Below are 15395 nucleotides of genomic sequence, written 5' to 3'. Positions count from 1 at the left end.
TACTCTGTAAATTAAGCATTAACAGATTCACCACATGCATTCCACGAATTCAGAACAAGAACATGGCAGATTTCACAAAACAAGCACAACCTCAAAGCTTCATTGCATTTTTCATCAAGGAGTCAATACACGAATTTAGCTAGACATGGAAATGAGTAATTAAACACTTCAAAACTGAAATCACAAAAGTCAGAACCAAGAACCCTAACTTATCAAATCTGAAAACGCAATTTAAGAGCAAAAATAGAGATTTCAAAGCTTAAATGGAATGCAAAACGGTGTTATCATATATAAATGCGAAAACCCCATGAATCGGTATTGTTCCAAGTAAATAAAACCCACAAAACGAACTGCCCAAGCAAGAAAACAAATTCCAAACGTAAAACCCTCAATGGGTGCTGTCAAATATGCATAAAAACGGTAAAAATGAGCCAAAAACGTGAAAAACCGCAAGGGGGACGTCCATGGAAGCTTGGAGAACGACAATGGAGGTTTTGAAGAGAGGTTGAAGATGATGGAGCGGCTGGCTTCATTTCATGCAGACCTAATTCGTGGTCATATCACCCCCTGCCACTCAGAATTACAAAACTACCATTATGAGCCGCAGAATTACAAAAATGCCACTCTGGCCTCAAATGTTGACCCATTGACTTTGCTGACGTGAAAATGACATGGAAATGATGTGGCAATGATGTGGAAAGTCTCTTCAACTAAATACTAATGTCCAAGCTCTAAAATTGCTTCACCTAAATACCTAAAAATAATTAAAAACAAAAAATTAGGGCCAAATAATGTGAAATTAGTCCAAATTCAGAACAATGGCCCAATAAAGCCCAACAAATGAAAAACACTCTAATGATGAACAATTAAGCACTAATCAACTGTCTAATGGAATAGAAGAAAATAATGACTCATCAATGGGTTATAGCGGGTTGGCCCGCCTTATAACCCATCGAGCTAGCAAGCTACGTGAGATGGGTTCAAAACATGTAACTCGGCCCACCTTTTTCTTTGCGGGCCATCTCGGTAGACCTAGCCTATTTTGACATCCCTAGTTTTAACATCTCCAACATTAAATATATTAAGCAGTTTTTCTACATACTTTTCTTGGGACAACTTCAAACTACCTCTTGGTCTATCTTTGGAGATTCTCATACCAAAAAAATTGTTGGTTGGACCAAGATCCTTCATCTCAATATTTTTTACCATGTGTTTATTCAACATGTTAAGATTTGTCATATAAGAGCTTACAATTAACATGTTAACATACAAAGTAAAGTTAATATATTTGTCAACATAACATAAGAACAATGATCTTCTTCAAATTTATGAAAACCTAAGTTTCTCATAAACTCGTTAAACTTATCATAACACCGTCTCGATGTTTATTTCAAGTCATACAAACTTTTATAAAAGTTGCATATAAGATTCTCCTTGCCTTATACTTCAAAACCTTTTTGTTGTGTCATAAAGATGTCTTCCTCTAGGACATCACATAGGAATACATTTTTAACTTCTAACTACTCTAGACGAAGATTGTTTAGAGTTATAATACCTAAGATAACCCCAATGATAATCATCTTAACAACATAAGAGAAAATCTCACCAAATTTAATTCTATGTTTCTGCTCAAATCCATTTACTACGAGTATGGTCTTGTATATTTTACAGTAAAGTTCTTTTTTTACTCATAGACCCACTTATTATGTAAAGCCTTATTTCCTTCTAGTAGCTTGGTCAAAGACTAATTTTCATTCTTTTAGAGAGATTTCATATCATCCTACATTACTTGTTCCCACTTAGTTGGGTCATATCCTTGCATAATATAAAAAAATATCCTAGTTCACTAGTTAATCAATTACAACAAGTAATGCAATGAAGAGGAATACAGTTTTGGGGTTACATTATTGAAATATCATTATTTTGTCTTAGGCTATTTATCTTTGCTATTAAATTCTATCAAATATATGAGATACAAAAAAAAAAGTATCAAATACTTCTTCAAGTAACTAATAGTTTTTCCTAACAAAATTTATGGTCTTCATGAGATAGATCATTGTGTTTAGTATATATTGCCTAAAACACTTTAGGTAGGCCTAATTAGATCTTCAAAAACCTAACTCTTTCTTTCGAGATTTTTTTCATTCTTTTTATCACATTGTTTTGTTCAAGTGTTCCTAATACTGTCTTAATTATTCTTATCCTATTTATTTTAACAAAATTTCTTAAATCCACTATTGTCATACTCTCCACCATTATCTGATTTTAGACTTTTAAATATTACACCTGTCTAAATTTTAACCTCTGTTTTTCCTTTCCTAAAAACAAAAACATATCATATTTCTTTTTTGGGAAAATAGACTCGCAACTTTGAAGCCATAAAAAAGAACACTCGGTAGCCTTTACAACTATTACCATATCCTCATATGTAATCGTGCAAAAAGAATCTCACTTCTTTCCATGAACAATAATCATATTGTTTTTCATTACCTTCCAAGTTTCATCTTCAAAGTGGTGTAATGCCCCTTCATCATCAAACCAACCTATAAATATTAGCCTTTTCTTTAAGGCAAGAATATGTCTAACATTATGTAAAGTCCACAAAGTCTCATTAAAGATTCATATCTCAATATCACCTCTTCTCACAATATCAAAAGATTTTCCCCCTACAAGGTAAACTTTCCTATACTTTCTTAAAATACAAATATATAATAGTTATAAGCAAAGTGTAATGTGGAATGATGCACCACAATCCATAATCCATGAGTCAATAAGGTTATCCAAACTACAAAAATTAATGCATTTGTAATTTTATCAGTTGCTACATTTGTGGACTGATAATCACATAATCACTCTGTTTATATTTTTTTGTTATTCTTCCTTATAACCTTATATTGATTAGTAAAATGATCCATTTTTTACAACTCCAACAAGTAAATATAATTCCAAACTTTTATTTGAGTTCTACTTTTGGATTTTGATCTACCTAGGCCTTAATTTTAACCCTTCTAACTACTTTTTCCTCTATTTTCAACACTAAATGTTGAACTAGAATCAAAATTAGAAAACTTTCATATATCCTCCTATGAATATTTTCTCTTTAGATGAAGTCACAAATTTTATCAAGCTTCAACTTGTTATTACTTGCAAAGTTACTAATTATGGTAATAGTTGGATCCCAATATCCAAAACAAATGATAATATAACTAATGATTTGCATCGATGCTAACTAAGAAATAACTATGTTAAATCAATTAATGTGATTAGTAACCAAATTACCTTATTTCATTTTTAGGTTAACTAGCCTACTTATGAAATATACTTTGTTGGTTATAGATGACTTCTTGTACATATTTGACAAAAAATCCTCAAAGTTTAGGATTCTTCACCTATTTATGTCATACTTGTCTGACCTAATTACCAAGATAAATGTTTTTAGTTGAATATTAAATGCAATATTAAAATTTGTTGGTAGTATATTAAATGTATTATTACAAGTTATTAGAAGCTCTTAGAATATTCTAGAGATCTCTTATAATTATTACTTTAAGGTTTGAGATTTTTATAAATAGAGAAGTTGATGTATTGTTTTAGTGAATTAATAAAACAGTAAAATCCTCTTTCTTTCAGATTATTCCTTTCAAGTTGGTATCAGAGCTCCTGATCAAGGGAGCCCTGCTTTCATATTTCTCCTTTTCCGTCTTAGTTATGGTTCTCATTAGTGTTATTCGAAGTGCAACCATTTCTTTTAATTATTGGGTTGCCTGAAGTGCCCTAAGTTGTGGTTTTGTCATTGTTGCTACTGCGTCACCATTGTCGTCATCGTTGCTGCATCACTATTGTCGTCATCGCTGATGCATCACTGATGTCGTTGTCGCTGCTGCATCACTGTTGTTGTCACTGTTGCATCCTCTACTACATCATTGTTGTCATTGTTGTTGCTGCATCACTACTATGGTCGCTGCTATTGCATCACTGCTGCTATTGTTGTTGCATCCTCATTGTTGTTGCTGTTGTCGCTGTTCCATCACAACTGTTGTCGCATTGTTGCCATCACTGTTGCTGTCACTTTTTGTCTTACCTTTCATTTGCATTTAGGAGAGACCTAAGGAATTCCTTTTTTTTTTTGGCATGGAAACTCCACTAAGCAATGTCGATCTTCCACAATTGCCGGATGACAATCGTCTTAATGGTCGAAATTATCTCCGATGGGCTCAATTTATCAGACGCACACTAAAGGGTATGGGAAGACTCAATCATATATGGGAAGGTGAGGCCATTTCCCCGAATAATCCCAATTTTCAGATTTGGGATAATGATGACTCACAAATCATTACATGGTTATGGGAATCCATGACTACAGAGATAAGTAAAAATTATATGTTCTACTCTAGTGCCCGTGAAATTTGGGAGGACCTTGCAACTACTTATTCTATGTGATAGGACATCTCTACGTGTTATGAGTTAGAAAGCAAGATCTTTGGTGTCAGGCAAAAAACTCTCTCTGTTTCAGAATATTATGGAAAGTTGAAGGGTTTGTGGATTGAGTTGGACCAGAATCAAAACTTTAAGCTTGAGAATAGCAAAGATGCTATCACTCTTGCTCAATTTGTTGAACAATCTCGGATATTTAAGTTCTTATCATGATTGAATCTTGAATATGACCCTGTTGGGGCTCAAATTCTTGGGAAGGAAAGACTTCCTTCTCTTTCTGAAATCTTCTTCATTGTCCGAGGTAAGGAGGCTCGTCGAATGGTCATGATGAATAAGGCCTCCACCGAAGGAGCTGCCAAGTTTTCCGAAAAGGCTTCCAAACTTGGGAATTCAAATCTTGCAAATATTAAACTTAGCTTAAAAGGTAAGGAAGAGCTTTGATGCTCTCATTGTAAGAAAGTTGGGCACACCAAGGACACTTACTTCAAGCTACATGGAAAGGAGAAAGCTCTCAATCATCTAGCAGATTTAAAAGGACAACCCTCAAGGAAAGCTTATCAGGCTTCTTCAGATTCTGAAAATCTTGACAAGACACCTTCTTCCTCTTCAACTGAGGAAGGAATGCCTACACTACGTGCTGAGATTGAATGTCTAAAAACTCTTATGGAGTCAATAATTAAGCCACCTTCTGGTACTTGCTCTCTAACCATGACTGGTAAGAACTCTAATTCTTCTTTTAATGTTTCTAGAACTTTATGTAAGGACTCTTGGGTTCTTGACTCTAGTGCAACAAACCATATGACCCCTCATTCATCTCTTTTAACGTCATTTGTTACTCTTTCTGATAACCACATTACTATTGCCAATGGGACCCATATCCCAATACATGGACGTGGAAATGTTTCTCTTTTGCAATCCTTTAGTCTTAAAAATGTCCTTTATGTTCCAAAACTATCTAATAACCTTATTTCCATTTAAAAGCTTACTCATGACCTAAATTGTTCCATAACCTTATTTCCCAGTCATTGTATTTTTCAGGATCTTGCCACGGGGAAGACAATTGGAGTTGTTTAGGAACAAGGAGGGTTGTATTGCTTTAACAATTTGGAAACTACGAATAGTATCGGTAGGCAAACAACTACCTTTTGTCTCCAGTCTTGCACTTTTTTTTAGTCTTCTCAAATTTGGCTTCTCCATCGTCATTTAGGACATCCGTCCTTTTCTGTTTTAAAGTCTATGTTGCCTTCCTGGTTCACCAAAGAGTCTGTTGAGTCATTTAAATGTGATGTATGTCAAATTGCAAAGCACCATCGTGCCACATATCCTTCTAGTAATACAAAGAGTGTTAACCCTTTTGATTTGGTTCATTCTGATGTTTGGGGCCCCGCATCAAGCTCTAGTATATGTGGTGCTAAATGTTTTGCCACTTTTATTGATGATTGTACCCGAGTTACATGGGTTTTCCTTATGAAAGAAAAATCTGAAGTTTTAAACTTATTTGTTAGATTCTTTTATATGATAAAAACACAATTTGGAAAGTCAATTAAACGTTTGTGTTCTGATAATGGAAGGGAATATGTAAACCATGACATGTCTAAATTCTTTTTCGAGAATGGGGTTGTTCATGAATTCACATGTGTGGACACACCATAACAAAATGGCGTTGCTGAAAGAAAGAGGATTTTACTGTGAAGAACCTATGATCCTTTATTGTGATAATAAGTTAGCCATTAACATTGCTCACAACCCAGTTCAGCATGATAGGACTAAACACATAGAGATAGATCGACACTTTATTAAAGAGAAAGTGGATAGTGGCCTTATCACTACTTCCTACATCCCATCTAGACTTCAATTAGCATATTTGTTCACGAAAGGTCTTCCTACTGAGCGATTTCATAATCTCACATGCAAGCTTGGAATGATAGATATCCATTCACTAGCTTGAGGGGGAGTGTTGTTAGTTGAATATGAAATGCAATATTAAAAGTTGTTGGTGGTATATTAAATGTATTATTAGAAGTTATTAGAAGTTATTAAAAGCTCTTAGAAGATTCTAAAGATCTTTTGTAATTATTACTTTTAGGTTTGAGATCTCTATAAATAGAGAAGTTGATGTACTGTTTTAGTGAATTAACAAATCAATAAAATCATCATCTTTCTTTCAGATTATTTCTTTCAAGTATAAATATTAGCTCTGATACCACTTATGGGTTTCTCGAGCGCTAATCACTAAGTCAAAATCTATAACTCATATTTATAGCACAACTCTTTTCACTCAAGAGCTTACCAACCTTAAAAAGAATTTGATTTTTTTTTATTAGCAAATTTGATTGAATTATCTTTATTTTAACTTCACTTTACTATCATACATAAATAATTTTTTAGGTTAATAAAAATGTCCACTGTAACATCCCGGTCGGATATTACTAATTTAAGTAATAAAAATTAAGAAATATAATGAAAACCTCATTTATTATACTTCGCTTCCCAAAAACGCGGGAAATTTTATAACATTTATTAATCGGATGTTATCCAAAAATATCCATAATTTATGAAACTCCAATACAGTATCCAAATTCACAAATCAGTAAAACACTGTTTACAAATTTCATAAAAACAATAATGATAAAACTCCAGTAAAAGCTTTTCCCAGTTACTCTCTCTCTGATGCTATGCCTCATCAGCACCACCTGCAACATCATCTGCTCCCGTGTAACGCATTACACGATCATCGCCAAACACAAGCAGATAGGGTGAGCTCATAAACAATTAACATATAAGTTGATAAAAAAGTCAATATACACCCGTCTATTTTATTCTAGTTAATTCTTGGCCCAGACCTTAATCCCCAAGGCTTTTCAACCCTTAAAACAAACGAATAGTTAGTCTCGGATTCAGGGTTTATGATGCTCACACAAACCTGCCCGCTCGTGGTCATACCTCTACGAACCTCCTCGCTCGTAGTCCTGCTCTACGAACCTCCCCGTTCGTTGTCCTGCTCTACGGACCTACCCGCCCGTAGTCCAACACACGTGATCCACCAGCTACGTACCTCCCCGCACGCAGCATCTCTCAAGTGTGAGCACGGAACATACGAACCTACCTCGCTCGTATCCCTACACGAGAGTAATAGAATATGAACCTCCTCGCTCATATCATCACGTGTTCATCACCAGTCATGAACCTACCCGCTCATGGCACAGCATCCCCTGATCCAAGTTTCAAATCACAACATGATAACGAAAACAAGCAAAGCACCCTACACAAGGTACATACTCAAGCTGGTCTTAGGGATTCCAATGCTTCCACGAACCTGCCCGCTCGTGGTCCAACTCTACGAACCTCCCCGCTCGTAGTCCAACACACGTGATCCACCAGCTACATACCTCCCCGCACGTAGCATCTCTCAAGTGTGAGCACAGAACATACGAACCTACCTCGCTCGTATCCCCACACGAGAGTAATAGAATATGAACCTCCCCGCTCATATCATCACGTGTTCATCACCAGTCATGAACCTACCCGCTCATGACAACATCAAGCATATCCCAGACCAGGACACACACCACAAACCATGCAAAACATATCACAATGCACCCTAGCACTACACCATCGCCTAGCGTAGCCTAAGCGCCGTTGGCGAAATGGCAGTACAGACTGCCTGGCAGTTCCACATCACCATCGGGCGCCAACACTTATAAGACATTCCTGTTTCATACTATCGCCTGGCGGTTCAGTCTACATCGCTAGGCGCTACACCAGTAATATGACACTACTGGTTTTAGGTACTCTAATTCATTTCCTAGAATTCAACCATTTAATTCTCAAACATCCAGAAATCAACATACACATTCATATATTCCAAATTACAACATCACAACACATATGCATCTTTCAAGTATAAGCACACATTCCTCTCTTTTATAATTCATATATACTTACCTCTTAAATCAATTCCAACACACACTTTATTTTCCCCTTCTCATTTTCCCAACCCTTTGCATGCTTACAATTCCATTACATTTAAAGTATGATTATCATGTTCCCATACTTTTCCAAAACCCGTCATGATCATGCAACACTCGGTCATAGTGATATCATCAATAGTGGCCTTATTCCCACACTTATAACATCTTACATTCGAGCTAACATATATAGGTTCATATATTCAACATGTCTCAGCAAGCACTACCAAAAATATAGTCATCAATCATGCATCAATATTTTTATATATATACATTCACCAATCAAGGCCATACCAGCACTTGGTCACACTTAATCATCCATTAGTAATCATACTATTAGGGAATTCAACAACCAATCATGAGTGACGTATATCTCCCTCTTTAGGCATCCAAAATGAATCTCCACCGTTCAAAGTGAAGAACAACATGTTGTGAAACACCTTACAAAATTTCATCTAAATCGGACGGTTAACGAAGCGGGAAATGCAGTTTCACGAAAACTGCGCAGACCAGAAAAATCGGTGGCGCTTGGCGGCATGAAACTACCGCCGGGCGGTTCCTGCACCTGCGAACCTTACCCTCTTCACAACAACTCTAATTTCCATCAATTTCTGACTCTATAAGATCCGATTCTATCTCTTAGGATTACAATTCATCTCTAACACTTTCCATACCCGAATTCATTCACATTTTTCCATTTAGATGTGTGTCGTTTTCGAAATCCCCAATTCATCAACCTAAAAAGGGTGTTCTTAACAGTTCTCTCAAATTAACTCTAATTGATAGTGAAATTCCCCAATTTCTTTAGTCAAGTATTCAATTAAAAGTTAATGATCCATTTCCTTCCATTTAGAATCCAATCAGAACACTCAAAACACCAAAACCGAACCAAAATTGGTCCGCGTCACCTGGCGGGTGTTCATCACCGCCAGGCAGTTCAAGCAAAAACCCAGAATCTGGGTTGGTCATCACGCGTCGCCTGGCGGCACAACGCTCACCACCAGGCGGTTCCTCTCTAGAACCCAAGAACAAGTAAAAATTGGATGAGTCGCCTGGCGGCAGTTCATCGTCCGCCAGGCGGTTTCTGGAAAATTCCAGAAACACGAATTGTACACAACAGGGCATTGTACATGCATCAATTAAATCATACAGTTCATGAAATTAAACAGTACGCAATTAAAGGTACAATTCTAGCTCCTACATGCATCAATTAAATCATACAGTTCATGAAATTAAACATAACCTCTGATCCTCGCTTCAAACACAGATTGCACGTGACTTTTAATTCTCCTCTACAATTCGTGCCAATTCGTGCCAATCGCCCAGAAGTCTGTGATTCCGTATGCACTCTCCTGTCTCAGACCCTTAATCCCTTAATTATCCTCTCTCACTCTAATTCATTCCACCCTTAATTTCACTTAACCTTTTAAAACGAAAATTACAATAAAAGTGTGTGTTAATGTCTACTCAATATCTCAACAAGGTTTGAACTCACACCCATACACATACCAAACCAAGGCCAAACCATTCAACCAATCCAGATTTCATGATAACTCCTACAATTCTAGGAATTTATCATCACCCCATGCATTCAATATATAAACACACAAAAACGCATAATTTAAATAACATCCAAGTTGCACACATAGGACTTGAACCCAAGTCCTCACACACAATCAAGTACTCTCAACCACATGAGCTAGCACTTTTCCACATCATAGTTCCTCACATTAATTGCTTTAAATGTTTCTATTACCCACCATAATTAAATAATTATTTAAATAACTATTTAATTTTCTCGAGTCTTACATCCACATCCTATTTATAAGTTTCTATATTTATTGGATATTTACCTATGCTAAAATTTCAGACATTATATTTTTCTTTATTTAAATCGTTCTTATAGAAAGAAAGTTGAATAAATAAAAACTAACAATGTGATTTCTCTTATAAAAAAAAGTTATGAAAAGACTCAAAGTAATTATTAAACCATAATAGGAAAATTAAAATTAGAATAAAATAGTATAAAAGAATTTAGATGTGACCACAAGAAGAGTTAATTTAATATTAAGAAATAATGTTATCAATACATATTAATGTTAATAAGTTTGACTTGAATTATTAATTTCAAAACAAACTAACAATTTAAATGGAACCAATCAATCACATTTATTTAAAAATGTTAATAAGTTGTTTAAATTGAATCACCTTATAAATAATAAAAATGTAAAACAAAGAAAAATAAACATACAATAAAATAAAATAATGAAGAACAAAATTATAGACTTAAACTACATAAAACAATATATAAACTATAAAAGTACACAATGTAAAATTAGAACTGTGTGACAGTGAGAAGGATAAGGTGTATAGGCTAAAAAAGACATTATATGGACTAAAGAAAGCACCAAGAGGCTTGTAACAAACGAATTGATGGTTTCTTTGACAAAATTGGCTTTGCAAAATGTAGGTCGGAACATGGAGTTTATGTGAACAATGGAAAAGTCATCATATCATATGCTCGTACGATGATGATCTTTTAATTACCGGAAGCAACAATGATTTTATCCCTTGTTTGTCGTGTTCCAGTTTTAGTTCTCCAGGTGTAGTATAGTTGTTCAACTTATATTTAATTATACTTCTTTCTTTTTATATTTTATTTTGGCTAGAAGAGTTGTAGAGTTGCACTACTACAAATTCTCATATTACATGAAAATTTTCTTGCAAATTTGTTAAAAATGTTTGCAAGAAAAGGTTTTTTCCTGCTATTTTTTGTAAAAAATTTTATTGGTAGGTAATTCCTTCGTGAGTAATTATTTTCTACAAAATTATAAAATTCACAAGTATTTCTTACAAAATTTGTTGCGAAAAGTGTTTTATACAAAATATTTTGCAAAAAAATTGACAGCAATTTCCTGCAAATCTTTTTTTCATAACAAAATTTATAAATATTTCCTACAAAAAAAAGTTTCAAAACAAAATTAACAGGAAATATGAGTTTTTTTAGTAGTGTTGTAGGCTCTGAGTTGGTGTTAGTTTTTTTACTAGACTTAAATCCAAGTCATTCATGTACTGAAATCTCTATCATTCAATCTCTTATTTGACTGAAATCTAATAAAACAACTAATGGTTAGATATTAAAGTTATTATTTTCCCCTAGTTAAATAAGTAAGTTTAGAAATATTTTATTTCACAAAAGTCTTGGAAAAAATATTGTTATCAGAAATGAGGCCTAACAAAAAGGAAACAAATTCATGGACACCTCTAAGAAAAATATTGTTAGTTCACCTTTTAACATTAACAATAATATCAGAGTTGTGAATTAGAGAGTCTATATGTAATAAGTAATTACAACATAAAACTACATAGTAAATATCGAAATGGTAAGTAATCAAGAATAAAATCAATATATAGTTAAATCCTCATTCAATTACCACACAAAATCAACATAAAATATTCTATTTGATCCATTTCAAAATACTTTAGATAATAAATATATTAAATCAAAATCTTATGGAATACTTGTACTATATCTTATCGTAATATATTAACATCTAACTCATTTTAAACATTTTTTTTTTATATAGATCTCAACTTCACATGTAAGGATAAGTTTGTTGAACTAATAATTATACACCTAATTTAAAATATGTTTAAGTGGATCAACCTACATGATTTAGACTATCATTAAGACAAGGATATCTCCTTTCATTAGTAACCTCCTACATGTAATACAAGTTTAAAAATTGAGTAATCATATCAGTTTAGGTATTTAACCTCAGATCATTCAATCCAAAGGATGCATCAATTCAATTCTTATTCAAATACAAGCTCAAATATATTAAATATTACAACGTTATATATATATATATATATATATATATATATATATATAATAATAATAATAAAATCTATTTAAATTTAAAATACATTGCAAATCAATCATACATATCACTTCAATGAATAATTATCACTTAAGCGACCTATTTTTCCTTAAACAGGAAAAGAATTTTCGTCTGAGAAAAATCTTTCACTTTAGTGTAAATTGAAGATTTACTTCATCCTTTCCTATTTTTCTTGAGTGAAAAATTAACTCTGAGGAAAGAAAATTGTTCAACATAACGTTTGCCTAAATTAAAAAAAATATCGGAGTTGATCAAAGTCCACGAGTTGTAACCATACACATTATCGTGACATGGACATTATATTTTGGGACGCTCGTCAAATTCTTCGAAACGCCTTTTCATTATTGAGTTACGTGTGTGGAATTGCTTCCATATCTTTTTCTCTATCCTTTAATACCTTTTACACATACAGAAAACGACTAATAATTATAACATGAAAAAAAATATCTATTAAAATGTAAATAAATTATCAGCATGATGCTTCTCATTCAACATATTATAATTTTGTTCTGAATAAAATTATTCCAATAATATTAAGAAAGCTATAATTATTAATTTCAAGGATTATACTTTTCGTGCCTAAAGTTTTATGAAAAATTATATTTAATATTTAAATTAAATTATAAAGTAAAGTAAATTTCGTTTTTTACTTTATAAAGTTATATATAACTGTTATATAAAATATTTTTTCAATAAATTTGATTTATTATATAACTCTATGTAAAATAAAATCATAAAATATCTCTTTTATTTTTGTCGAATTGTATTAAATAAAGATAAATAATCAGAAATATAACTATATGTTAGATAAATTACAAATATATTTTGGAGGTGAGTGCCACTGTAATTACCAACGAACACTTGCAGAAAGAGTTGAGGTGGAATTCGAACCCAACCTCCATCTCTGCCATTGTTGCCAGCGGCGGATTTTACTGGGGCAGGAGGGGTCCGGCCCCCAAAATTTTAATTTTTTTTTTAATTTATAATATATATATATATATATATATATATATTTAAATTTTATTAAATTGTTGGTAGTATATTTGAGAAATTGATAAAAATTAAATTATATATTTTTTTATTTATTTTATAAAGCACAATATTTAGTGGTAATAGATAATAAAACATAAAATTAAATATAATAAAGAATAAAAATATTTAGGCTTAATTATTTTTTTGTCCCTCTTTTTGTCAAAAATTGATTCTACAATGATGTTAATTACACAAACAAAGCAAATCATCCATATTTTTCAATTTTAATAAAAAAAGCATTGATCTGTTTTAAAAAATTTAATGAAATTTACTATAAAATATCAAATTGTATCAATTTTTGAATAATTGAGACCAAATTGAAACTAAAAAACTGTAAGACCTATTTAATATTTTTAAACCAAAACATGAATCAAAAAAGTAATTCAACAAAATATTTTTTAAGATAATTTTTATTTTCTTTCTCATTATTTTTTTAGTTCTTCACAAATTGTAATAATTTCTCACTCTATATGTTTTCTTTCTGTTCCTGAAGAAAAAAAAAAGTTAAAAACAAACTCATTATTTTTGCTCTCATTTATCGTATCCTTTCTTGTCTCTTGTCTCAATAACGAAAAACATTATTTTTTATCTCATAAGCTTTTTTGTATATTTATTTTTTATGAATATAGAAAAAAAAATGTATTATGTGTTTTTTCATAACCGATTTTTAATTATGACTTGATTATAATATATTTTTATTTTAATAGTTATGTGTCTCAATTATAAAAAAAATACCATGATAAATTATTTTTTAATGTTATTTACAAAAGAAAAGTATATTGATAAAGAATAAAAGAATAAATTCATTTTTTAAAAGTGATAAAAAAGAAAATATTGATGAAAAGAAGATAAACTCTATTTCTTCACATATTTTGAAGCATTAGACTAATTATCAATTCAGTTAGAGAATTCATTTCTTAAAACATTATACTAATAATCAAATTTAATAATCTCAAAATTATATTATTTTAGCCCTCCAATATTTGTTGTCAAGATTCACCACTGATTGTTGCTGCTTCGTTCTGCCACCATAGTACTTGTGCCCATCACCGCCCTTTCCTGCTCCCATCTCCAAGAAGAATGAGTTCAAGAAATAACACAGGACAAAATATGACGTCATTTTGGAAGTTGTACCAACCACATATTGAAGTAGAAAAGCGAGCAGGAATTTTGGGTTACGTGTGTGGAATTGCGATTTTTTTCCCATCTAGCACACTTTTTTAAAAATATTACCCAGATAGCATATTGTGCATAATATTTACTTGGATAGCACATTTGTTTATTTTATGTTCAGAATTCGGTTTTCGAGTAATTAAATTTTGGACTTCCATTTGTATTTTTTTTTTGTTATATCAGTTAGGGACCCGAATTCTGTATTAGTTTTTTTATTTATTTTTTAAATAATGGAAAGATAAAGTTTTTTTAAATAAATATAATTAATTTTTATTTTTGTTATTAATGAAATAGAAATAATTAAATAAATTATCTTAAATAATAGAATTATTAATGTGTTATTAGGTATTAGAAATAAAAAATAATTTTATTTGTTTTTGAATTTGTTGATTTTAAAATTGATATAATTATTTTAAAAAAATAGATAAGAGTAAAAAAAAATTTTAAAAAATAGAATTAGTAATGTGTTATTAGTTATTTGAGGTGTTATTTGAAAAAATAGTAAAATAAAGAATAATTTTTTGTGTTTATGAATTTGTAAATTAAAAAAATGAATTTTTATTGTGTAGTAAGTGATTTTATGTGTAATTTCAAAATATAAAATTGAATTGAATTTTAAATTTTGTTTCATAATTTGTGGCAGGATGAGGCCAAACCTGTGGCCATTGGTATGGTGGCCAATATTCTTCATGTCTTAGCTCACCAAATAAATTGTCATATACTTTGACGATGACATCCAGCCTGTAACGTGGACTTATGTACATGCTGAAGTCGAGATGTGCATGCTTGCAAGCTGCAATAACATGTGAACATGGTAGATGTAGTTTTTGAAACTTTTCACAATTGCACCTCCTTTCATCTAACTTGACTACAAATTTTCCTA

The 15395-nt window shown here is 31.9% G+C and overlaps 1 protein-coding gene across 2 annotated transcripts in view; it reads left to right on the top strand.

The window, feature by feature from the left end:
• The window catches only part of LOC114193566 (rust resistance kinase Lr10-like), a 32353-nt gene extending 21180 nt beyond the window's left edge, over positions 1-11173 (top strand). Inside the window, exon 4 of one of the 2 annotated variants that reach the window (XM_085665660.1) lies at positions 10873-11173. Coding sequence is in view for 1 of the 2 variants with exons in the window: in XM_085665659.1 (XP_085521785.1) it covers positions 10873-10895 (23 nt within the window). In the remaining variant the exon portion in view is untranslated. The remainder of the gene's footprint in view (positions 1-10872) is intronic. The other variant, XM_085665659.1, reaches the window with a different exon arrangement.
• Positions 11174-15395: the final 4222 nt, after the last annotated feature.

The sequence above is a fragment of the Vigna unguiculata genome, chromosome 8 (genome assembly GCF_037176805.1).
Source record: "Vigna unguiculata cultivar grain cowpea cultivar isolate G323 ecotype 2 chromosome 8, ASM3717680v1, whole genome shotgun sequence".
Taxonomy (NCBI): Eukaryota; Viridiplantae; Streptophyta; class Magnoliopsida; order Fabales; family Fabaceae; genus Vigna; species Vigna unguiculata.
This window is presented reverse-complemented; position numbering and strand designations above follow the sequence as displayed.